This window comes from Panulirus ornatus, chromosome 68, assembly GCF_036320965.1.
Source record: "Panulirus ornatus isolate Po-2019 chromosome 68, ASM3632096v1, whole genome shotgun sequence".
Taxonomy (NCBI): Eukaryota; Metazoa; Arthropoda; class Malacostraca; order Decapoda; family Palinuridae; genus Panulirus; species Panulirus ornatus.
The window spans coordinates 17929584-17956786 of NC_092291.1; the positions used below are offsets into that span (position 1 = coordinate 17929584).

A 27203-nucleotide genomic window follows, 5' to 3' on the forward strand; every position below is an offset into this window, starting at 1 on the left:
CAAATATGGGAGTTGAGGTGAGGGAGTGTAATTCCTTCCCAGCTGCTTCATCATTTTTTAAAAGTAGGAACAAAAGGAAACAAGTGTGGTTTTTTCCTCAAAGACTTAGTTCTCTGTTCCTTGTGCTACTTTGCTGTTGTGGAAAGAGCAAGCAAGTATGGAGAAAAAGTAATATTTGTGATATTTTTAGAATCAAGGAATGTTTTATGATCATACTTCCAGCAGTTATATATTGGGCTCTTACGTTTACAGGATAATAGTTTGTCCTCTCCATTAATATTAACCTCTTTAAGATTTTGTATTGGTACTGTTATTTTTGTTCTCTTTATAGTTATAAGTATGTATGTATTGTTGCTCTCATTTTTTTTAATTCACTATGTAACTGGCTCTTTTCTTTTTACAGAATAATAATGTGTGTGGAAGTATTTTAGTCATGTGTTATACTTGGGGTGAAATTCACACCAACCTTCTCTCTACTGATCTTGGGTAAGTACTCTATTTTTCTATTAGGACTGTTTAATTTTACTTTTATCAGGTGGTGCTTTTTTAGGGAAAGTGATCAGTGGATTTGTGATCAAAAGAAAACTTGAAAAGATTCTAGTTAGCAATGTTTTGGCAAGTTGGAGTGTAAGAGGGAGGCCTTGAATAGGAGAAAATGTGCAGAATACCAGTGGATATGAAACAGGAACCATTTACAAGCATAGATTATTTTGAACATTGTATATACTTATGTAACAGCTGAGTTTTTCAGGCAGAATTTTTATGGAACAGGAGTGATGTTTTTTAAAGGTGTTTAAATCTATGCATGATGGAGGAATAACTGTTAAATCAAAACATGAAAAACATACACTAATCAGTACTGGTAAGCTACCCCATGCTTCTGGCACGTTAAACTTTTGTTCCTGTGATAGCTTACAGATAACTATATCATCATTTATGTTCATGCTGTACAGTACTATGGTAGGCTAAATAGCATATCCTAAGTTCCTCAGGCTACCAGTAGTGTAACCTTCAGTAGCCTATATTCCTTTTGCTTGGGTACATTAAGAGCAAAACAATGCTCCTTTCCCTTTGATCCATTTACCGTGACCTGTGCCCAGTTAATAGCTTTAGTGAGGCCAATTCCATCTAATATAAACCAGTTCTTAAGCTTATGACTTATTTTTACCATCAGATTGTCTTCAATGACTATGTTGTTGAGAATTGTGTACATGTTCTCTCTTTTCTCTACTTGCTTGGCCTTCATGATACATATATGCTGTCTTCTCTTCGTATTAGCTGATATTTATCCATGGTTTCATTTTTAAGTACGATGATAGTTTTTCATAACTGTCTAGTTTGATAAGACAGTAATTTCTGTTTTTGGCAATTAGATTGACATAACACTTCCAGTTTTACAAAGTGAAGTAAAATACAGTTGTGTGAGTCATGTGTTTGCTTATGACACAGCACTGGCAGATTTGAGTGAGAAACTGCAGAGGTTGGTGTCTGAGTGTAAGAGAGTGTGTGCAAGGAGGAAGTTGAGAGTAAATGTGAATGAAGCAAGATCATTAGGTCAAGTAGGGGTGCAAGTTTGAATGGAGAAAGTCTAGAGTTAAAGTGTTATAGATACCTTGGAGTGGACATAGCAGTGAATGGAACCATGGAAGCAGAAGTTAGTCATAGGGTGGATGAGAGGGCAAAGGTTTTGGAAGTATCGAGGAATGTGTGGAAAGAGGGTCATTATCTGGGAAGGTGAAAATGGGTATGTGTGAAGTTAAAGTAGTCCCAACGATGTATGGATGTTATACATGGGCTGTAGATAAGGATGTGAGTCATATGATATGTTTTGGGACGATATGTGGTGTGAAGTGGTGTAAGTAATAAAATAGTAAGAGAGAGGCATGGAAATTGGAAGAGTGTGGTTGAAAGAGCTGAAAAGGGTAAGTTGATGTGGTGTGGACATATGGAAAGAATGGATGAGAGGAGGTTGACAGAGAGGATATATGATGAAGTGGAGGGGACAAGGAGAAGGGGGAGACCAAAGTGGGAATGGAAGGATTGAGTGAAAAAGATTCTGAGTGATTGGGGCTTGAACATGTAGGAGAGTGAAAGGTCTGCATGGGTTTAGTGAACTGGAGTGATGTGGAATGCAGTGGGCAACATGCTGTAAGTGTACTGAACCAGAGCATATGAAACAGCCAAAGGGAACCACATAAAGGTCTATGGGACCTGGTTGTGAATAGGGGGCTGTGGTTTTAGTGCATTACAAATGATAGCTTGGGATAGCTTGGGAATGGATATGAGTAAATGAGGCCTTTCTTTGTTCCAGGCACTGCCTTACTAACATGGGAAACAGCAAATAAGTCTAAAAAAAATTCTTCAAAGCAAACACCTGATTTATGTATTGTCTACCACTTGTGAAACTACCTTTTTTCTCCCTGGTCTGATTCTCTGTGCATGCCCCACCTTATCAATCACCAATCTCCTATACAGCTTACCAGGTACAAATGACAAACTTATACCTCTGTAATTCAGAGTCTTTTCCTCTCGTGTCTTTATACAGTGAACATTATACATGCATTTTGCCAATTCTCTGACACCTTACCATGACCCACACATCCTCTGAAAGTCCTAACTAGCTGGTCAGCAACAGTCACCCCATTTCTTAAGAAATTCAGCTACAGTACCATCCACCTTGCTACATCTCAATTTACCAAAAGCTTTCACCATGTCTTCTTTTTTCGCCAAACCACTTTCCATGACTCTCTCACTTCTCATGCCTTCCCAGCCCATACACTTTATATCTGCCACCATACTAGCAGATACATTAAGTAATCTTTCAAGGTATTTGCTCCATCTCCTCTTTTCATCTTTGTATTTTACTACTTCCCAATTAGCCTCCTTTATTGATTTTCCCATATGTTCTTTTTTTTTCTTTTTTAGATGATTACCTCCTTCCAAAACATCTTATTCTCCCTAAAGTTTGATAATACTCACTCACCCTAATCCTCATTTGGTCATAGCAAATGAGAGTTGGGATGAAAGAACAAATTGCTCTCAATTTCAGCCCTTGCACCTTCTTAACCTCCTACTGCTTTTTTGTACATCTCTCAATCACTCACACTCCTTCCTTCCCTCTAAGTAATACTCATACTTCTCTCTTTTCTCTTTCATTAGCAACTTAGCTTCATCATCCCACCACTTTCCCCTTTCTTGCATGCCCATCTACTGCCTTTCACACTTTCTCTTGCAGGCGGTGTTGCTTCCCAAAATACCTTGCAATCCTGAGCCACTCTTCTGGCTTCATTTAGTCTCACATTTTGCCATTAGTAAATTATCCTTGCAAATTTACCTATTATGCTAGGCATACTATATGTTAGGTATGTACAAATAAGACCATTCTTCATTTGTTCTTGACTAACTTTCTAAAACAGGAAAGGCATAAGGTGTAAAAGAAATCTATTTGTGGTTGATATAACTGTTTTACATATCCATGTAATGCATGATTTTTAAATCTCCCTTTTACAGGTACTCAGAGTGGCCTGATTTACCAATAGTGCAGTCACCAAATTTGAGTCAGCCAACAGACTTCTCATATCTTTTGCCTTTTATTTTGCCTGATGCTTGGGCTCAGATATCTGCTAGAGTTGCAAACTTTGGAAATCAGCCAACACAGCTAGCATTAGTAAGTTTCTCCTGAAATGTTTTGCAATGGTCCAGCAGAGTGATTCTGTCATTCTTTGTGCATTAATATGTAATGGTGATCTTATATTCACATGATAAATGAAAAAAGAAAGATTGTGGATATAGAACTCACATGAAATTAATTGAAATGGTGTGTGTTTGAATGTAATGTAGTGTGTCTATTCTAATATATTTACCCCATGTGGGGAGAAAGTTTCCCAGGTGTGGGCCCCATCTCTTAGACTTTATTATTTGTCATAAACTGTTCAGAATCTCTTCATATACCCCGCATACATACATTTTTTATTTACATAGCTTAAGTTTTCTACTTTTGTTGTTAGAGAAGTATGTCTCGGCATCTTTTTTGCTTGTCAGTTTGTGTGGTACCCTGCAGTTGATTGGTACCTCTCTCTGTCAATAGATTTGTATAATGCACTGAAACCAGAACCCCTTATCCAACACCAGGTCAAATAGATATTTCCATAGTTCCCCAACTGCTTCATATACCCTAGTTTAGCCCATTGACAGCACAGTGTTCCCTGTATGTCACAAGTAGCTCTGTCCCTTTCATGCCTCTCATCCATCTGCATGTTCTTACCCTGAACCTTCAGAGCATCTTTCACTTCATCCTTCCTCCTCCTTCTTGGTTTCTCTTATTTCCTTGTTCCTTCCACTTCTGAAATGGATACCCTCTTAGTCATTCTCTCCTCACTCTTCCTTTCCATTTGTCCAGATCATTTCAGCACACTGTCATAGGCTCTTTGATACATATTCTTCTTACTACCACACATTTCTCTTACCCCATCATTTCTTCTTCAGTCAGCCCTCCTCACACCACATATTTTCTTCAAATATATTTAATTTCCAACACATCCACCTTCTTTACATTTTTGCAGAAGACCCACACCTTCCATAAAACACTAACGGTATTTCTGTAACATCAAACATACCCACCTTTGCTCTTAAAGACTTTGACCTCTCAACACATTCCTCAGTGTCCCCTCATCCACTCTATAGCTCACCTCAGCTCCCATGGTTCTGTACACTGCTATATTCACTCCCAGGTATCTGAAACACTTAACACCCTTTAAGTCCTCTCCATGCAAATTCAAACTCCATGAGTGAAAACTGTTGATGGAAAACATGTATTGCGTACAATTGAAGCAAAATTGAATACTGTTGTATCATATGGTTGCCAGCATCACAAATTAAAGAGAATTTAGAAGCATGTTATAAACAGAATCAAGGGGATGGAAAATATTAAGTATCATGAAAGGCTGTATAGCCTGGAAGCAAGAGAATCATATATGATGATCTGTGCATGGCAACACATTAAAGGAATAAAGGAAAATGTATTGAACCTGCACACATCTCAACAAAAAGATGCAGAGTTATTATAAATATGAGATTACCGTAGAACATAAATATATCACAAAAATACATGAAAGCCAAGCCAGAACTACAGTGACTATTCAGTGTACTATAAAAAGAAATAAACATGTGCAGAACAACTACAGAAACATTTTAAAGAAAACTTGTTTTGTGGTTGAAATTAGTCCCAGTTGAACCCAAAATAGACAATTATGTAATGCAGGTGGCAACAGAAAGGAACAGTATTATTCATCAAGCAAGACATTTGGTGAGCATTATGTTGTAGCCCTACCATCAATGCAAAGTCTCACCATAGTTACTTATAGGTGGGTAGATTGGTTGGTACTCCCCTTGCTCATTTGGATTCTGACACAAATATTGCAGAAGTCATTCTTTCCTCATTCAGTCTTTCTGTTTATTGACACCATTTCAGCACACCATGTTGAGCACTCTCAACCAAGGTCCACATACTCGCACACCTTTCTCTTTACACTGTCATTTACTTTCATTTATAAAGACAATCAACCCTACTTGCAACATGTTTTCAAGCATTTCATTTCCAACACAACGACCATATCCTGTATATTGGCATTTAGGACCCAATGCTCTTATGTTTACAGGATCATCTGGACTACTGTAACATCATGCGTACCCATCTTTTCCCTGACTGACAGTGATCTCTTTCCACATGCTCCTAAGTACATTGAGAACCTTTACACCCCTTACCTACTATATGGTTTACTTCAGCTCCCATGGTTCCATCTACTGCCATGTCTTCTTCCAGGTATCTAAAATTTAAAGCACTCTGCTTGCTCCTGGTTCTCTCCATTGAACCTCACACTCAAACCAACCAGACTCTCACCCATACTATACCTCATAACCTTACTTTTATTCACAGTGATTCTCAGCTTCTTACTTTCATACACTCTCCTAAACTCAGACACCAGCTTCTGCACTTCCTCTTTTTAATGAATTCTTCCACCAGAATCATGTCATCAGAAAATAGCAACTAATACATCTCCCAGGACCCCTGACTCTTAACATGGCCTTTCCATTTCTCCAAGATCCTCATAGTTTTGATTCCTTCACCATACCATCCATAAAGAGGTTAGACTCCCTGATGCAGACCCCTTTTCACTCTCAACCACTTGCCCTTCTCCCTTCCTACTTGCACACACACTTTATCAATAAAAACTCCTTTCTGTTTCAAATAGCTTTTCTCCCACACTATATACTTGTAGCACTTTCCACAAAGTATCTCTGTCATCTTTATCTTACATTTTTTCCAGATTCATGAGTGCCAAATGATTTTTTTCTAAAGTATATCTCACTTAGATTCTTCAAAGCATCTGCAAGGTCCACACATCCTGTACCCCTACTGAAACTTCATTGTTCTTCCCCAGTTTGATGCTCTGTGCATGCCGCCACCTTCTCAGTCACCTCTTTCCTATACAGTTTACTAGGTAAACTCAAGAAACTTATTCTTTGTAATTCAAGTATTCACTTTTGTCTTCTTTGCCCATACATAATGGCACTCTTCAGGAATTCTGTTAGTCCTCTGGCACCCCACTTTGAGCCATACATGAATTGAAAATCCTGACTAACCAGTCAACAGCAGTAATCCCCATTCTATAAAGATTCATTTTCAATCCCAACCACTCAAGCTGTTTGCCACACTTCATTTCCTAATATTAGAAAAAGAGGGCATGTAGATCAGATATTTATTTTGAAGAATGTGTGTAAGAAATTCTTAGAGAAAAAGAATTTGTATATGGCATTTATGGATCTAGAGAAAGCATATGATAGGATAGCTGGAGATGCTTTTAGGAGGTGTTTGGAATATGTGGTGAGGGAGAAAAGGTGTTAGAAGCAGTGACAAACTTTTATCAAGAGAGAAAGGCTTATGTGCAGTTAGGTAGAGAGAAGGGAGAGTGGCTCCAGATGAAGGGGGATAAGTGTCAAGGGTGTATGATGTCACCATGGCTATTTAATTTGTTTTTCTATGGGTGGTAAGGATGTAGGAGAGATGGGCAAGTTTCCAGTCTGTAGGGGATGAAGGCACCTAGAAAGTGATAGCTCATTGTAGTGAAAAAAACTGCATAAATTTATTGGAGTTTGGGATGGTATGTGAAAGGAGAAAGTTGAGAGTCTGAATGAGGAAAGAGACAGGTTACTTCAGGTGTGAGAATGAATAGAGAAAACTCAAAAGGAAGTGGGGTGTATTATACACCTAGGAGTGGACAAGCAGTGAATGGAACCATGGATGAAATGAAGGGTGAGTGAAGGAGCAAAGGTTCTAGGAGCATTGAGGAATGTGTGGAAAGACAGGTCATCATTTGGATGGGCAAAAATGAGTGTGTTTGAGGGTATGGTTATCCCATCAATGTTGTATGGATTTGAGGCATTAGCTATAGATGAGAATGTAGGGAAGAGGGTGAATGTGTTAGAAATTAAATGTTTGAGGACATTATGTGATGTGATTAGGATTGATCTGGCAAGTTATGATAGGTTAAGAGAGAGCTGGTATAAGATGAGTATGGTTGAGAGAGCTGAAGAGGGTTTACTGAAATGGTTTGGACATATGGAGAGAATGATTGAGAAGTACACAGTAGAAGAGTCATTAGGACCCTTAATAGAGTAATGAAGGGTAGAGGTGTAAGTATGGAAGAGAAGGGATTAAGGGATAGCGTAGTCCCCCCAACCTTGACCTATGCATTCGAAACATGAACATGGAATGAGTCACAGGCCAAGAATCCAGGCTGTGGAAGTGAGCTGTTTAAGAGGAGCATTTGGTATGATGAGATGAAACGATTAGAGGAAGGAGGGGTTGTATGAGAGATGTGGTATGGCAGGAAATGCATGGGGAATGTACTGTTGAGTGTTTTGGGCATGTGGAAAGAATGCAAGACAGGGAGTTTACAAGGAGAGCTTATAATAGTACAATTAAAGATGTTCTTGTGAGAGGAAGACCACCTGTGACATGGGGAAATAGAGTGGAAGAATACTGGAGGGAAAGAAATGGTAGAAGAATGTGTGGAGTGGTGTATGCTAGGGAGGCATGTAAGGACAGGGATAAGTGGAGACTTGTCGTGGCCACCCCCTTGATGGGAGTTCCTAGAGGGAAGGGGCTTCAGAGATATAGATAGATAGATAGATCAAGAAGAGGTTGACAAAGGAGGTATATGTATCAGAAGTGGAGAGGACAAGGAGAAGGGGGAGACCCAATTGGAGAAGGAAGGGTAGAGTGAGTGAGAATTTGAGTTCTCAGAACCATTGAGAGGTAGACGAACCAGCTGATAGCCCTCCTTGCTGCTCTTCATGCTGAGGAAAATGCTGGTGTTTTCTGCCTCTTGCTTGTCTGCTGTGACTCCAGGTCTGCTCTTGATTGGATTGCATTTAGGTCAGGGGGGAATAAGGACCTAATCCTCTGAATATGAGGGCTAACATCAACACTTCAGGATGCAGGCCATCCTGTGACATTCCTTTGGATACCTAGTCATGTAATTATCCTGGGGAATGAGGCAGCAGATGGCCTTGCCAAGACCAGCTGTAACAAGGCCACATCTGACTACATTGATCCTTGAACACTTCAACATCTTAGGACCCAGATTCACCACAAGCAGAGAGAAGCTCGGGAAGCAGCCATTCCCCTGGACTTCCTGCCCACCTGGTACGATATCCTCCATAAACTCCCTGACTTCTCGTATGTCCATGGGAGAGGTTCATGGAAGAGGGACATGATTGCTGCCCATATCATCATCAGGTACAACTTTGCTTGGGAGATTGGCATCTCTGCCTCCCCAGAGCAATGTCCTTGTGCATTATGCAAAAGACCTGACAGCCACACCCTTGACCATTACCTTCCAAGATGTCTCCACACACAATGCTTCTGTGACACCTGCTGGACCACAACTCCCTAATGTAGACATGATGATCTTCCCCATACCAGCCAGATATTATGTAAACTATATTGATTATGTGTTGAAGGAATGCCCTTCCTTTCTTATTATGTAAACAATATTGATTATGTGTTGAAGGAATGCCCTTCCTTTCTTAGGCTTTAGTAAGCCCCATTGTTATATTTATATGTTCTCGTGACACCTGCCAGATGCTTCTGGTGGTATTGTACAGGGTAACTTAGTGACAGCACTAGGATCCCATTCCTCTATCAAGGAATAAAGTATTGAAATTAAATTGAATTACCCAGAGCCTGAACATGCAGGAGGGTGAAAGGCATGCATGGGATAGTGAATTGGAGTGATGTAGTATACAGGGAGCAATGTGTTGTCAGTGGACTGAACGAAGGCACATGAAACAGCTTAAAGAGCCCGGTTGTGTATATTGGTTTCAGTACACTGCACATGACAGCTAGAGAGTATGAATGGGCAAATGCAGCCTTTCTTTATCTCTGCCTGGTGCTACTTTGGTAATGTGGGAAACAGTAATCTTGAATGAAAAAAGTAATAATGATAATAATGATAATGATGTTAGTAATGATTAATATGAGTTACTTTCTTTAAAGGTAGAGAGATCTTAACTCATTTGCATTTTGTTACAGGTGCAACTAGTTATTCAAAAACTCAGCTTAGCAGCTCTTGAACAGCAGAAAAATATTGTGTGTCAAGATTCAGTGTCAGACCAGCCAATCCCAGCTGCAGTCAGACAGACAATGGAATCAGTTGTCAAGTATTTGATGAATGCCATGGACACCTGGGGAAGCAATATGTCTCACTTGATGGTTGTCCATCTTGCATACATTCTCCCTTTCATCCATAACAATCATCTGCCAGCTTTATCAAGGTTAGTACTGTACTCATTAAATGCTATGTTGTTTACTTTCATAATTTCTCTTTGCTGGTTTGTTCCAGGAGCATTGAAGTATTGTGTGTACATTAAGGTGTTTAGGGCTTCTTAATGCCCCATCTAAATTTTGCTCTGGGCAATGTAAGTGGCAGCTTGTTCATTTCAGGTTTGCCTTTAGTCAGAGTACCCCACAGTAGTGACGTCACTGACCCACTTGCTCTATAGAGCATGTATTGGTTTTGGATCACATTTAGCATGGCTATCTTCCACAAGCTTTGCAATTTTTTTTTCTTTTTTACTGTTTTCCCATTTCTAAATGGATTTTTATATCTTTATTGTTTCGAGAGTGTAGGTGTCCTCTTCCTTCTCCTTTTTGTCCTCATCTGTATAATCACAGTACTGTATTTTTTATTACACTACATTCTGGTATAGACTCATATAAGAGAATTACCAACATCAGTCAGTCATAATTAGATCTGCAAGGAGAGGAGGAGTTAAAAAATGTGGAATTAGTCCAAAGATTATGAAGGGTGTCATGAGGTGAGAGAGGAACTTAAGGATTTCTAAAATGTAGTCATTGGTGTAAACAAAAATACAGTGTAGTGAAGGGTATCATAATCAGTGAAAAGAATGCGAATTCATTGAAAAGCAAATTAGGTCTTATGGGTCTCTAGATGACCTAGAGTCTTTTCAGTTAGAGGAAAGTTAGAAGTGGTCAGTAGGAACATTAGGTAGGAGCCTCTGCAAACACTGCTGTAGAATTGCCCTCTGCCAGTGGCCTGTTAATGGTGAGGCACTGGAGACTGTGGCCATGGCCATCCCCTTGAGGGATTTCCTTATGAGAATAGGCTTCATAGATACAGATAGATAAGAAATGACTTAAAGACAAAATATGTTGACAACAGTGCACAGGAAGGTGTAAATGAAGCATGTAGGAGAAAGGACTGAAACATGCACAGAATTTATTGGCACTAGTGGGCATGGAGGTGCAGAAGGAGCAATTTCAGTAGCTGATTAGTGGACAAAGAGCATAAAGTTGTTGCACAAGAACATAGACCTGTGGTCATACAAACAAAGGTATTTATGTATTTTATTTTAATATACTTGATCGCCATTTCCGGAATTAGCGAGGTAGCACCAAGAAACAGACAAAGAATGGCCCTTCCACTCGTATACACATTTATACACATAAACACCTATACACACACATATACGTACATATACATATCAACGTATACATACATATACATACACATACACAAACATATACATACATACACATGTACATAATCATACTTGCTTGCCTTCTTCCATTCCTGGTGATGCACCACCCCACAGGAAACAGCACTGCTTCCCCCCTGCTTCAGCAAGGTATAGCACCAGGAAAACGTACAAAAATGGCCACACTTGTTTACACTCAGTCTCTACCTGTTATGTGTAATGAACCGAAACCACAGGCCCCACAGACCTTTCCATGGTTTACCCCAGACGTTTCACATGCCCTGATTCAGTCCATTGACAGCACATCAATCCCAGTACACCACATTGTTCCAATTTGCTCTACCTCTTGCATGCCTCTCACCCTCCTTATATTTAGGCCCTGATTGCTCAAAATCTTTTTCATTCCATTCTTCCGTCTCCAATTTGGTCTCCTGCTTCTCCTTGTTCCCTCCACCTCTGACACATGTATCCTTTTGTCAACCTTTCCTCACTCATTCTCTCCATATATCCACACAGTTTCAACACACCCTCTTCTGCTATCTCAACCCCAGTCGCCTCACATGCCCTGGTTCAATATACAGCTTACCAGGTACAAATGACAAACTTGTACCTCTAATTCAAAGACTCTTTTCCTCTCGTGTCTTTATACGGTGACATTATACTTACATTTTACCAATTCTCTGTCACCTTGCCATGACCCACACATCCACTGAGTCCTAACTAACTGGTCAGCAACAGTCACCCCATGTCTTAAGAAATTCAGCTGTAGTACCATCCACCTGTTTTGTGTTAATATCTATAGCTGATTTTTTCCTAAGTTCAGAGAATAGGAATGGAAATTTAACTTGAGAGAGTAACTATAAAGATAATAAGATTTTTAAGCATTTTGGCTGTTAGCAAAATGGAAATTGAATCTATTTAATAATTTTTTCTCATTCATTTTAGGTATTTGGTGAGTGGCATAAGAGAAGGAGAGACAGCATGGCAAGAATATGTTAAAAGTCATCACTTTCATGAGGCTAGCAGACTCCATCCCTACATCTTATCCACCATTTGCTCCACTTTGGTTATGAAATCAAGCTCAAGTAAACGAAAGATATCAGAAATAGAGACCTGTCCAACTACAGATAAGAATTATTGCATCAAACTCTTGAAAAAGATGGCTAGAATTGCCCCCCTTCTCCAGGAATTTGATTTGATAAAGGAGGAGGAAAATGCAATGTGGGAGATATTGCAGGAGTGTGGGGACATATTAAGGAAATTGATAGAAAATGCAAATACAAGCAACAGAAATATAGATAATACTTCGGATTTGGATGGAATGATTGACTTGTTAGGAAGCTTTCCTCTGTCATGTCTTAACGAAGGATTTCAAACTGCTGTTTTGCTTGTTCTTTTTGCACTGTTGGTTCAGGAAGGTCCTGAGAGGAAAAAGCCAAATTTTTCTTTGTTACATCTTATTAACCTAGCTTTGTGCTCACAGTGCCGTTTTAGATTGTTTAGAGTTACAAATGCAAGCTCTTTATTACTTTGGTTAATTCGGTGGAGACTTACGCTTCCATTCTCTCTCATCATGCAACACATGGTCAACCTAGACAAAATAGTACTGAAGAAAAAAACAGGTCAATACCCAGTAGAATTATTAGTTGATCAAACAATAAGTGGATCAACAAGTGAAGCATTGACAAGTAATAGGTTTGATCATCTTTTAAGTTCTCTTTTTTTCAAGTTGACATCTGCTAATAGCAATGGAAATCATATAAAAGCATTAGGAGAATTCATCACTGCATCTCCTGAAGCAACCACGGATGCTGAACTGTTCTTACAGCCTGCTGTTTTCCTCATGGCAGCTTGCTATAAGGTAGATAGAACCATTTGCTCTTATGTTGTGGAACATTGGCTGTAGCCTATTCACTTTCTATATTTTTTGTCATTCATGCTGCCTATAGTGTCCTGTAGTCTTCTACATGCAATTTCTTTTTGTTCTTTCTACATCCCATTTTATATTTCAGCCAAACTAACTTTTATATGTTACCCTGTATAAAAAATATTATTTATTTATTTTGCTTTGTCGCTGTCTTCTGCATTAGCGAGATAGTGCAAGGAAACAGACAAAAGAATGGCCCAACCCACCCACATACACATGTATATACCTACACGTCCACACACGCAATATACATACCTATACCTCTCAATGTGTACATATATATATACACACACAGACATATGCATATATACACATGTACATGATACATACTGTCTGCCCTTATTCATTCCCATCGCCACCCCGCCACACATGAAATACCAACCCCCTCCCCCCTTATGTGCGTGAGGTAGCGCTAGTAAGAGACAACAAAGGCCACATTTGTTCACACTCCGTTTCTAGCTGTCATGTAATAATGCACCGAAACCACAGCTCCCTTTCCACATCCAGGCCCCACAGAACTTTCCATGGTTTACCCCAGATGCTTCACATGCCCTGGTTCAATCCAATGACAGCACGTCAACCCCAGTATACCACATCGTTCCAGTTCACTCTATTCCTTGCACGCCTTTCACCCTCCTGCATGTTCAGGCCCCGATCACTCAAAAAAGTAGTTAAAATAAACAGTAGCCTCCACAAAGTTTGTAGAAAACTGTAGACCACTAATGTTCCTACTTGAAATTAACAAAAGCATTTGGTTTTGACCTTAACTTTGACCTTACTTTTTAGAACCTGAGTAGGGGAAGTTCAGGTCATTTCTTCACTTCTCATTTTTAATTTTGACCTTAACTTTGACCTTACTTTTTATAACCTGAGTAGGGGAAGTTCAGGTCATTTCTCCACTTCTCATTTTTAATTTTCCAAAAGAGGGAACAGAGAAGGGGGCCAAGTGAGGATATTCCCTCAAAGGCTCAGTCCTCTGTTCTTAGTGCTACCTCACTAACACAGGAAATGGCGAATAGTATGAAAAAAAAAACAACTTTCCAATGATTTTATCACACCACATATCTTTTTCATCTTTCCACCTAATTCCAGCTGTACTGTGTCTGCTTTCTGTCTCTTTTGACCTACCCTCTCTAGTAGAAATAATAAGCACTACTTTTTTTACGAAGGCAAAGGGGATATAGGTGAGTGTTCAAACTACAGAGGCATGAGTTTGTTGAATATTCCTGGAAAATTATATGTGAGGGTGGGTATTCTTTGAGAGGGTGAAGGCATGTACGGAGCATCAGATTGGGGAAGAGCAGTGTGGTTTCAGAACTGGTAGAGGATGTGTGGATCAGGTGTTTGCTTTGAAAAATGTATGTGAGAAATACTTTGAAAAACAGATGGATTTTTCTGTAGCATTTATGGATTTGGAGAAGGCATATGATAGGGTTGATAGAGCTGCTTTGTGGGAGGTCTTAAGGGTATATGGTGTGGGAGGTAAGTTGTTAGAAGCAGTGAAATTTTTTACCAAGGATGTAAGGCATGCATACGAGCAGGAAGAGAGGAGAGTGATTGGTTCCCAGTGAATGTCAGTGTGCGGCAGGGGTGTGTGATGTTCCCATGGTTGTTTAATTTGTTTATGGATGGGGTGGTTAGGTAGGTAAATGCAAGAGTTTTGGAGAGAAGGTTGAGTATTCAGTCTGTTGGGGATGAGAAGGCCTGGGAAGTGAGTCAGTTGTTGTTCACTGATGATAGGGCTCTAGTGGCTGATTCAAGTGAGAAACTACAGAAGTTGGTGACTGAGTTTGGAAAAGTGTGTGAAAGAAAGTTTAGAGTAAATGTGAACAAGAGCAAGGTTATTAGGTTCAGTAGGGTTTAGGGACAAGTTAACTGGGATGTAAGTTTGAATGGAGAAAATTTTAAAGGAAGTGAAGTGTTTTAGATATCTAGGAGTGGACTAAGTAACGAATGGAAGTATGGAACCAGAAGTAAGTCACAGGGTGGGGAGAGGGATTGAGAGTTCTGGGAGTGATGAAGAATGTGTGGAAGGAGAGAGTGTTATCTCAGAGAGCAAAAATGTTTATGTTATATGTTTGCGAGGCATGGGCTATGGGTAAGATTGTACGGAGGCAGGGTGGATGTGTTGGATATGAAATGTTTGAGGACAATACATGGCATGAGGTGGTTTGATTAAGTAATGAAAGAGTAAGAAATATGTGTGGAAGTAAAAAGAGTGTGATTGAGAGAGAAGAAGAGGGTGTATTGAAATGGTTTGGACATATGAATAGAATGAATAAGGAAAGATTGACAAAGAGGATATATGTGTTAGAGGTGGAGGGAACAAGGAGAAGTGGGAGACCAAATTGGAGATGGAAGGATGGAGTGAAAAAGATTTTGAGTGATCAAAGCCTGAACATACAGGAGGGTGAGAGGCTTGCGAGGAATAGAGTGAATTGGAATGATGTGGTATATCGGGGTCGACATGCTGTCAGTGGACTGAATCAGGGCATGTGAAACATCTGGGGTAAACCATGAAAAGGTCTGTGGGGCCTGGATGTGGATAGGGAGCTGTGTTTTTGGTGCATTACACATTACACATAACAGCTAGAGACATTGTGAATGAATGTGACCTTTTTTTGTCTTTTCCTGGCACTACCTCACTGAAGGGAGGGATACTGTTTCCTGTGTGGCAGGGTAGTGACAGGAATGGTTAAAGGCAAGCATGTATGAATATGTACATGTGTATATATGTATATGTACCTGTGTATATATGTATATGTCTGTGTATATATACGTATATATACGTTGATATGTATGTGTACGTGTATGGGCCTTTATGTATATATTTGTGAATATGAATGGTTGGGTCATTCTTCGTCTGTTTCCTGGTGTTACCTTGCTGATGTGGGATACTGATTAAGTATAATAAATAGATATATGATGATCTTGTTCTGCACCTGTGAAATTAGATCTTTCAGGTGATTTAACACTTTTTTAGTTTAATCAAGCCTCTTTGTCCCCATGAGGATGATCAGTATTGTTTTTTCATTTTTCTCAAGCTTGCATATCAACTTATGATTGTTAGCTTGCTCAAGCAAAGATTTATACTCTTTATGTTTACTGTTTTCTGAAATATTGTTGAAAGTTTTATTATTCAGATATGCATAATTAATGCACTTTTCACTTCTGCCCAAAAGTCATTTTTCATGTCTCTTAACCTCTCTAGAGCCACTGCCTGATGTGTCTGTTAACATTTGCAAGTTTTGCATTGTTTCCTACCACAGTATTCCTTTTCTACATATTCTTTATACCCATTTTCATGTGCAATCTTCATTTGCAGAAAGCATAACATGAGTTAAAGATACTGTTTTTCACCATGTGAAATTACAGCTTTTGCCTAATTCTATCTGAGATAATATTATTTCCTTAACAGAAGTTTGGTGCTTCCTGCAAGTGGACAATGCGTCGCTTGACAACTTGGACCCTTCAACAAATGAAGAAGATGGATCTTGCTAAGATAGCTCCTGCATCTGCTGCAGCTATCCTTACTGCTCACACTATTATTGTGTTAACAAAAACATCTTGTAGGGCTAGAAAGAAAAATGTCAATAATGATAGTAAGAATGTAGACAGTACCACTGAGGAGGCCAGTAAAAACTTGACAGAAAACAGTGAGGAACTTAAAAAGGAAGTAGAAAGTTGTGAACCTCAAGAAAAAACACAAAAAACCCATAAGTGGCAGAAACTCTTAGGATGTAGTTTCAAGTTGGCTGAACTGTGTCTTTCTAGTGGTCACCCTGAGTTGGAAAAGTATGCTCTTACATTTCTTTCTACAGTGTCTCAACATTCTGATTCACTGCAATCCTTTCTTCCATCCCATTTTCTTAATACTATGTGGACAGCCTTGTCAGATCCATCTCGCTCATTAGCAGGCATTAACTGTGACTTGTTTCAAAGCTTCAAGTTGGCTTTAGAACCTTTCTTGTTAACTGCCTCTCCGGATGACTATGAAAAATTGCTTCAAGATTTGCTAAGACGTACAAACATGTCTGGACCTGACTTGACTCACACACTCATGCTTTGGCGACTTGTCATAGCTTCAAAAGTATTTGGAGCTAATGGAACTCTAAAACGTTTTGCTCTAGGGCACCTGATATCTATGCTTGTGAATATCACCAATTCATATCATACAACTGGAGAATGTGACAGCTCATACCTTATTCCTGTTTTGGAAACACTAAAGGAGCTAATGAATACTCATCTCCGCTTTGGGGCACAGTCTAGAGCAATTGTTCTCTCACCTTGCTCAACCATACATCTACAGAGTTTACCAGTCAGTGAGTTTAGTAAGGTAAGATATACTTTTGTTGGGCTTTACTAGGATCAGTTGAAAGATTAATACTGTAAAATATATATCATGACTAAATGGCATGTTTCTTATACTCTTTTTTATTATGTAATACAGATGTGAAGGTGGAAGATGGTATAAGTTTTCTGAGCATAACAATGAGATGAGGATACTGTAGGCTGGAAGCCCTTGGCCACGTTACATGTGGACACCTCTTTTCTTTTCGTATCTGTTCAGTGTTTCCCAAGTTAAAAAGACATATTTTATCCTTGGGGTCGGGGAGAAACATTTCTATCTCCATATTCCTTGCATGTCATAGAATTATAGGCAACTAAAGGGGATGGGAATGGGGGGTTGGAAAACCTCCTCTCCTTGTATTTCAATTTCTGAAAGACAGAACTGTGGATGAAGCCAAGAGGAAGTGCTCATCCTTATTGAAGGCTCAGGCTAGGGTGTCTGAATGTGTGTGGATGTACCCTAAATGAGAAGAAAATAGAGATAGATAGTATGTATAAGAAAAGAAACCTGGATGTTCTGGCTTTGAGTGAAACAAAGCGCATAGGGTAAAGGGGATGAATGGTTTTGAAATGTCGTAGAAGTGAAGCCAGGGAGTGGTGAGGGGACAAAAGCTAAAGAGTAGTAGTACTTCTGAAACAGTTTGTGAGAGATGGGTGGCTATTAGTGCTAAGGCAACTGGCCATGAGAAGAAAGATCATGACAGGCTAGTGTTTTAGCAGCAGCTGAGTGAGTGTGTCAGCAGTTTTGATGTAAAAGACCAGGTGTTGGTGGTGGGTGATTTGAATGCGAAGGGAAGTAATGTGGCAGTTAATGGTATAATTTAGGGGCATGGGGTATTCAGCCTATGAATGGAAGTGTGAAGAGCATGTTGAGTTGTGTGCTGTAAAAAGACTGTTGGTTAGGATTACGTGGTTTAAAAAGGACATATTCAAGTATACGTATGTGAGTAGGAAAAATGGTTAGCAGGCATTATTGGATTACATAACAGTTGAAAGGCATGTAAAAGAGAGACTTTGGATGTAATTGTTCTGAGAGGGGTGGCTGGTGAAGATATGTAGTGGTTTTTGGAAAAGAGTAAACAGTATCAGAGATGAGAGTGGTGAGAGTAAGTAAGCTTGGAAAAGAGATTTGTGTAAAGAAATACCAGGAGAGATTGAGTTTAGACTAAATGAAACAAGAGGAGTGGGTGAAGAACTTGAGGTACTTTGGGAAGTAGTACTTGCATGTGCATGAGATGCATGTGGCATGCAAATGGTGGGAGATGGGCAGATTTGAAAGGATAGTGAGTGGTGGGATGAAGAGGTAAAGTTGCTAGTTCCAGAGAACAAGGAGACATTTGGGCGGGTATAGGGAAGGAGTGCAAATGATTGGGGTATGTATGAGAGAAAGTGGTTGGAGGTCAATAGGAAGGTGCAAGGGTTAAAAAGGAAGGCAAATGAGAGTTGGGGTGAGCAAGTATCAGTAAACTTTAGAGTGAATAAGATGATGTTTTGGAAGGAGGTTAATATTGTGCAGAAAACAAGAGAACGAATGGGAACATCGGTGAAGGGTGCTAAAGGGAGAGTGATAGGTAGTGATGAAGGTAGGACGAGAAGGGGAGTATGAGTATTTTGAAGGACTGTTGAATGTGTTGGATAATTGGATGGCAGATTTAGAGTATTTGGGTCATGGTGGTACACAAAGTAAGAGAGAGTGGTTTAGTGAAAAGAAAAGAGGTGATGAAAACCTTACATAAGATGAAATATGGCAAGGTGACTGGAGTGAATGGTATTACAGTTGAATTAATTAAGAAAAGGGGGTGACTGTGTTGTTGATTGGTTAGGATGTTAATTGTATGTGTGGATCATGGTGAGGTGCCTGAAAATTGGCAGAATCCATGTATTGTGCCACTGTATAAAGATAAGGAGAAAAAGGTGAGAGTTCAAACTACTGAGATGTAAGTTTGTTGAGTGTACCTGGTAAGTTGTATGGGAGAGTATTGATTGAGAGGGTAAAGGCATGTAGAGAGCATCAGATTGGGGAGGAGCAGTGAGGTTTCAGAAGCAGAAGAGGATGTGTGGATCAGGTGTTTGCTCTAAAGAATATTTGTGAGAAATACATAGAAAAGCAGTTGAATTTGTATGTGGCATTTATGGATCTGGAGAAGGCATGTGATAGGGTTGATAGAGATGCTTTGTGGAAGATCTTAAGAATTTGTGGTGTGTGAGGTAAGCTGCTAGAAGCAGTGAAAGGTTTTTATCAAGGATGTAAGGCATGTGTTTAAGTTGGAAGAGAGGAGAGTGAATGGTTCCAAGTGAAGGTTGGCCTGTGGTGGGGTGTGTAATGTCACCATGGATGTTTATTTGTTTATGGATGGGGTGATGAGAGAGGTAAATGGGCAAGTCTTGGTCAAAGGGGCGAGTATGCAGTGTGTTGGGGATGAGAGGGCATGGGAAATGAGTCAGTTGTTGCTTGTTGATGATTCAGCACTGGTGACTCATTCAAAAGAGAAACAGCTAAAGTTGGTGACTGAGTTTAGAAGAGTTGACTGAGTTTAGAAGAGTGTGTGAAAGGAGAAAGTAGAGAGTGAATGTGAATAAAATCAAGGTTCTTAGGTTCTGTAGAGTTGAGACAAGTTAGTTAGGATGTAAGTTTGAATCGAGAAAAATTGGAGGAAGTGAAGTGTTTTAGATATCTGGTTTCGGACATGTCAGCGAAAGGAACCATGGAAGTGGAAGTGTCATAGGTATGAGAGGTGGCGAAGAATCTAGGAACATTGAAGAATGAGTGGAAAGAGAGAACGTTATATGAGAGGGCAAAAATGGGTATGCTTAAAGGAATAGTAGTCCCAATACTAATATATGGTTGCGAAACTTGGGCTTTGGATAGGGTTGTGTGGAGGAGGGTGGATATGTTGGGAATTAAATGTTTGAGGACACAAAGACACCAAACACTTGCTACTTTATTGCCCAGCACTCTGAATATATACATGCACATACAACATCACTAGACTTATGACTTATAGTCCTCATAGGTGGATGTGGCTGGCTTCCTGCAGTAGCCCCATAAATATAGAAGGGATTTGTGTGACAAGAAGTTAGTTTTATGTAAGTATATATTCTACTTTCATTTTTACTCAAGCTCATCATTAGCAGTAAATAACATGGTGTTCATAATTTTGCACTTTATATACTGAAAATGAAAATAAGGGCGATTTGCAGATATATGTGGGGATGGTATTGGAGGTGGATTACATAAAAAGATAATTGGGTGTAATTGTTATGTAATTTCTTCCACATAAACAAAGGCCAAGCTGAGGGTGATAGGGTGGCCTTCCATGCCATACATGGGGAGGGTATTGGTGGTTTCATTTCTCAGATGTTCAAGCTCTTTACCGAAGTCCAACATTATCCAGGATTACATAGAGAAAATTGAGTGCATTTGTTATGTAATCTCTTCCACTTAAATGAAGACCAAGTTAAGGGTGTGGGGGTGGCCACCCATGCTGGCTACCTTCATCCTTAAGTAATACTGCTAAGATTGCCCTCTCAGTCACTTATTCCTTCACATTTCTCACTTTAGTTTTCTTCATTTTCCTCAGTTCCTGATACTTATCATTTTTGTACCTATTCATCACATAAGTTATCAAACAGTCTACATATTTTCCCTGGGGACAGTGCATATGCATGACCTGCAGGTTGACAACCATGTTTCTATAATGATTGTGCTAGGGGTACTTGGGTGAGCAGAATTTTTTTCTTATATTTTCTTGGAAACAAAAACTTGTATAGGCTGCTAATGGTACAAGAAGCCAACTCATGATTCAAGCAGAGGTATAGAAGGGTAAATAATTTCATAATATTGGGAGCCACTGTGTTCCACGGAAAGAGCTTTGGTCACATTGTGGTACTGTTTTCTTTGAGGGGATATAGCTTTTTTTGGTGATTGCGGCAGTGTTTTTGATTGGTTTGTCACACTGCCCTTCAGGACACATTATAGTTACATTTTTGCATGCATGAATTGTGATTGTGGCATTTTTTGTTGTCTCTGCCTGTTTTGCCAGTGTCAGCCATATAATTTCAACAGCTTTATGGGAGAAATACATGGAGAAGGGCATGAAAGAATTTTAGCTCAAAAACATGATTTTGAAAAAACTAACTCAAAACTGACTTTTTATACTCATTAGATTCATTTAACCTAATTTAAGATTAATTTGCAGGTCTTCACTCTTGTTGCTGATATTGTTAATTGCATTGTGGTACATCATAGCATTGTAGTAATGGAGCGAACACCATCTGTCTTAGCAGCAATTACACACCTCACAACATCACTTATAGCTCAAGCCAATCAAGATCATAAACTGAAAGACGACCAAATAAAAGTAAGTGAGGGTTTAGTGTTGACCTTTGTGCTGGAAGATGAGAAAAAATTAGGAAAATTTTGATACTCGTAAGTGTATTGGCATGGAATGGAAGAGCGAGAACTTTATGTAAGGAAAGAGAATTAGGTTAATAGTGATGATGATTTCTTTCTCATACATAAGAGACTTGAGTGATATGCAATCTTGGCCCAACTCCTTTGCTCATTCAAATATTAATCTTTCCCCTTTAATGTTCTTCCTGTGGATTAATGTCTAGTTCTTTTGATGTAGTAGGGTTTAAAGTAAGTAGAAACATGCAACTTGTTATGGAAAGTCCAGTCCAAACGAGCCAAGCTAAATATGGAAAAGCAACCAAACTAAGAGCACTTACTTGTGGCTTAGATATTTCGTGGATTGATAATACCTTATGAGAATATTTTATTGTTTGCATTTCTTTCTATTTCAGCTGCTATTAATCAGCTAGTAGTAATATCATATAGCATGCTTTACAGAGTTTGCATCTGATAATGTTGCTTCGTGGTAAGAGGGCTTTCCTTTTCTTTTCCCAAACTGCTTTCCCTGCTTCAGCAAGTTATAATCAGGAACAAACAAGAGCTAGTCTCTTTGCTTACAATCATTCTATAGCTGTATTGAATGATATAAAACTTATCATTACCATCCACAGCCAAATCACACAGACTCATCCGTGGAGTAAAGAGAAATGAGCCTTGAAATTTATATATTGTTGTGCTAGATACATACACCAAAAGATATTTGACTTAGAAAATGCTGGGAAGTACTTAATAGAGTAAGAGGTGTGGTTATTGTAGGCGTGTCGTAGAAGGTGACTAAACGGGAAGGGAGCAGGGGGCTGGAAATCCTCTCCTCTCCTTTTTTTTTCTTTAATTTTCCAAAAGAAGGAACAGAGAAGGGGGCCAGGTGAGGATATTCCCTCAAAGGCTCAGTCCTCTGTTCTTAATGCTACCTCGGTAATGCGGGAAATGACGAATAGTATGAAAGAAAGAAATGTGTATGTATACGTTGAAATGTATATGTGCGTGTGTGGGTGTTTATGTATATACATGTGCATGTGGGTGGGTTGGGCCATTCCTCGTCTGGTTCCTTGCGCTACCTCGCTAACCCGGGAGATGGCAGTTAAGTATAGTAAAAAGAATAAATATATATATATATATATATATATATATATATATATATATATATATATATATATATATATATATGTGTGTGTGTGTGTATGAGTGGATGGGCCATTCTTCATCTGTTTCCCTGCACTGCCTCACTGATGTGGGAAACAGTGATTAACTATAATAATAATAATAATAATGATAATTAATTCATGCATTAGGTATATTGATTCATGCATTAAGTAAGAGCCTCCTGATGAGAATTATGTAGAAAAAATGTTATTTACCATATCATTCTGATTTTAAATTGATTGCTATAAACCAAAAGCAATTACAAGCGCTCATGAGCTAGGTTAAGGTTAGACTTTCCTTTCTTTTAACAGTGTTCTCCTACATTTTTCTTAACGTACAGATGATTAGGTAAGACTGTGCTCCCAGATAAAGACTTTTTTCCCACTCACTCCTCAATGCTCCAAGAACCTGTGCCCCCTCACCCACCCTATGAATTGCTTCCATTTCTATTGTTCCATTAGTTGCCCCATTAGTTGCCAATTCCACTCTCAGGTGTCTGAAACAATTCTTTTCTTCCAAATTTTCTCCATTCATACTCATACCCCAGCTAACCTATTCCTCTGCCCTACTAAATGCAATAACCATAAACGTAATAACTTCCTATCCACTTACAGGGCCATCATTCCCTGTAGCTGCATTGCTTCTAGCACAGAACAGAGATCCTAATGGAAAGATACTTCTTTATTCTATTGTTTTATCTACGAGCTAAAGAGAGTAGCAGATATATCTTGCCTTATTTTGTTTCATTTGCTGCTCATGTTATCTTGTTTTGACTCGAGTAAATATAATCCCTGGCCAGCTTGACCCTTGCTGACAAAACTGTGATGAGTCCCATCAAGGTTAGCATACAGATGTCCAATTAGCTTAGTGTTTCTACAAGATTTTATCATTTATTTTCCTGTGGCTCATGAAATTCAGCAGTACCTCAGCAGACACATTTTATGCCATTTTTCTCAGCACTTCATTCATGGCATGAGAAGGAAAAAGTTTTTTTTTAAAACATTTTTTTCAGACATGCAAAGGTCATGTGCTCATGATGCAGAAGCAGGAAAGGCAAACAGGTGTGACAAAATATTAATTCTCCAGAGCAGGTGATCAGTATAGGTTATGTCATGAGAACCAAATAAAATTTTCATATGTATTCTCAGTATCTTAAAAGAAAAATTTTCAATGTTACAGATTATGGTGGAGTGTGGTAATCAAGTGGAACGTGTGGTGAGAAAACTTAACCCATACAGTGTCAAGCTCATAAGAGTGGTCCACTTCACTGTTGCTACCATTGTAGGAGATTTGCAACGTGCAACTGTCTACCCAGCTGTTAAGGTTAGTTAGGATTGCTTACCCTTAAATGTAATATAATAAGACATACTCATTGTCTTATTATATCATGAAATTCAATGAATGGATGTTCTGTTTTTATTGACTTTATGTATATAGATGTTTCTCAACATATGAATTCTTTCTTCTGTGGTCTCTCTTGCAAGCATTAGAGATTCATGAGGATATTCTCTAGGAAAAACAAGGTTAATGTAGATCCTTCCAACCCTTAGCATTTATGGTTATGTAGTGCTATCTTTTCCCATTCATCTGTGTCCCTCCAGCCATTTCATTTCCAACACATCCACCCTCTTCTGCACAGCCCTGTCTATAGCCCATGCCTTGCAACCATATAACATTGTTGGAACTACTATTCTTTCAAACATACCCATTTTTGCTCTCCAAGATAACATTCTCTCCTTCCACACTTTCTTCATCGACCCCAGAACCTTCATCCTCTCCCACACCCTGTGACTCACTTCTACTTCCATGGTACCATCCACTACTAAGTCCACTCCCAGATATCTAAAACACTTCACTTCCTCCAATTTTTCTCCTTTCAAACTTGTATCCCAATTAACTTGTCTCTCCACCCTTCTAAACCTAATATCCTTGCTTATTCACATTTACTCTCAACTTTTTCCTTTTGCACACTTTTCCAAACTCAGTCACCAACTTCTGTAGTTTCTCACTCGAATCAGCCGCTAGAGCTATATCATTGGCGAACAACTGACTCACTTTCCAAGCCCTCTCATCCCCAACAGACTGCATACTCACCCCTCTCTCCAAAACTCTTGCATTTACCTCCTTAACCATGGTAGCTCTCTCATTTTGGGTTAGCCTTTAGCCAAACAAAGACCACCACTAAGATATCATTGCTTGACTCACTCCTGTCTACCAAGTGATACAGAATTCTCTTGGATCACTTAATGACGAGATATCACCTTTCAGACCAGCATTTTCCATCCAGTGGGTCAGTACTTTGTCTTTATTTTTATGCATACTTCCTATTCCAGGAGTCCCATCTATAATTATGAGACTTTTGCAGTGCCCTCAAAGGCAGCTACATCCACTGTGATTTGCAAATTTGCTTTTGAAAGGGTGGAAGTTTTAGTACTAAGTTGTGAACTGGAGAGGACTTTGAGTGATTCATATTTTTGTCCAAATCTGGTGCCAGTTTGTGTTATATATAGTTGAATTCTATTGTTCCTTTGGTTTACCATTGAAGTTATTTATTTTTCCCTTGGGCTTAATCTTATTTGAAAGATTTTGTACATATCTGCTTTCAAGTTGGTATATGCTCTCATGATCATGGGACTAGCAGCAGAGGAGAAGATTGTTGGTTTTGAAAATGCAAAAACCTTTTTCTTTGAAAGGGTATCCCATTAGGAATTTTTCCTGGTTTTCTTAGTGTCCTACCTTCCCCTTTTTCTCAAAAACTTCCTCCTCTTTACTTTTCTCTGACTGTTTTGGGGCGGCACCTGTTATCTGCAAATTGCGAACTACCTATTCTGATGTCCTTAGGTGAGGATCTGCTATCTGTGAACTGTGAACTTTTGAGTAGCTGGAGATGTGTTGGCAGTTGATGATTGGCCAAGAGCAGGCCCAAATAACAAGAAAGCAGCTATGAGCACTCTAGGGTTGTTTGGAAAGGGCAAGGGAAGACTGGTGTCTCGTTACCGGAATCATGAGAGTTGAAATTGTCCTGACCCATACATTCCTAGTAAATATATCATGCCCACAGAACACTGCCTTGGAGAGAAAAGGTTTTTCAAATTTTAAATCCTACATGTCTCGCTTTAATTACTAGTTTACCAGATGCATGGGTAATTGTTTGAACAGGACTTATTTATGAATATTGTTAGGACATAGGTCTTTAGAATTAATACTATCTAATAATATTAGTGATACTTTCAATGTATTTATCCTTTCTGTGGCTAGGTTATACTGGAGAACATCATATATCGTCTTCTAGATCTGTGTGAGAGTCACTGCTTAAATCATCTTCTAGTATCATTACCTGCTGCCACAACAACCCTCTTCAAGCATCTCCACAACAATTACAAAACTTTCCATCGTTTCAATCCTATGAAAGCATGAAGATGTAATGACTCTTACAATTTTGTTAAAATTGAAGCCAGCATTGATTTGCTGTTTGACATGTTTCTCATGTCTTTTTGTTTTCATTATATCACATGCAAAGTTTTTTAATTAAATTTTTTTCTTTCTCAGTGTCTTTTCTATCACCTTTACAATCTGTGAACTACCTATACTTGAAATAATACTGCAGAATATTTTTAAAGTTTGAAATGCAAAAATTTCAGATGTGTCATCAGAAAAAATTTATTGATCGTAGACTGAAGGTTATTAGCTCAGGTAGAAGATCTTTAATCCAAGCATCTAAAATCTGAAAACTTTCAGATCCAAATATCTTAATACTTAAGATTCCTGCCAAAGTGGTGCACAAGTCTCCAAAGTTTAGTCCTTAAACAGTGGCCAGTTATTGTGCCCTCAGAAAAAAGCAGCCACCATTTATTGGTGTGTTGACTTTTCTTGCTTGTTCAAATATCCAGCTGACCTATTAATCATTAGAAGGATATAAAAGTCCCTTCCATCACTAAGAAGATGCTGAAAATATCCTCCAATCCCCACAATTCCTTCAACGTTGCTAATGTATTGACTGTCCACCAGGAAGTCATGTATTCACAATAATTCCACATAGAGTATGTATTTTGTTGGATTATCTGACTCATTAGGAAGAATACTTTTGATATGTATCAGCTGATGCTCATACATGCCTTCACCCTCTCAATCAATACTCTCCCATACAATTTCCCAGTAGTAGTCAACAAACTTATGCCGCTGTGGTATGAACACTTACCTTTATCCTACCTTTGCCTTTGTACAATGGCACTATGTATGCATTCTACCAATACAGACACTTCACCATGATCCATACCAACCAATCAACAACACACTCACCCCCTTTCT

At 39.0% G+C, this 27203-nt stretch overlaps 1 protein-coding gene across 1 annotated transcript in view; it reads left to right on the top strand.

Annotated features, from left to right (window-relative positions):
* LOC139747333 (uncharacterized) overlaps positions 1-26443 on the top strand; it is a 43038-nt gene extending 16595 nt beyond the window's left edge. The window contains exons 7-14 of the mRNA XM_071659518.1: positions 404-486; positions 3511-3667; positions 9596-9837; positions 12007-12922; positions 16407-17324; positions 21538-21699; positions 24075-24218; positions 26154-26443. Of these exons, the coding sequence (XP_071515619.1) occupies positions 404-486; positions 3511-3667; positions 9596-9837; positions 12007-12922; positions 16407-17324; positions 21538-21699; positions 24075-24218; positions 26154-26312 (2781 nt within the window). The 3' untranslated portion in view covers positions 26313-26443. The remainder of the gene's footprint in view (positions 1-403; positions 487-3510; positions 3668-9595; positions 9838-12006; positions 12923-16406; positions 17325-21537; positions 21700-24074; positions 24219-26153) is intronic.
* The last annotated feature ends 760 nt before the right edge of the window (positions 26444-27203 follow it).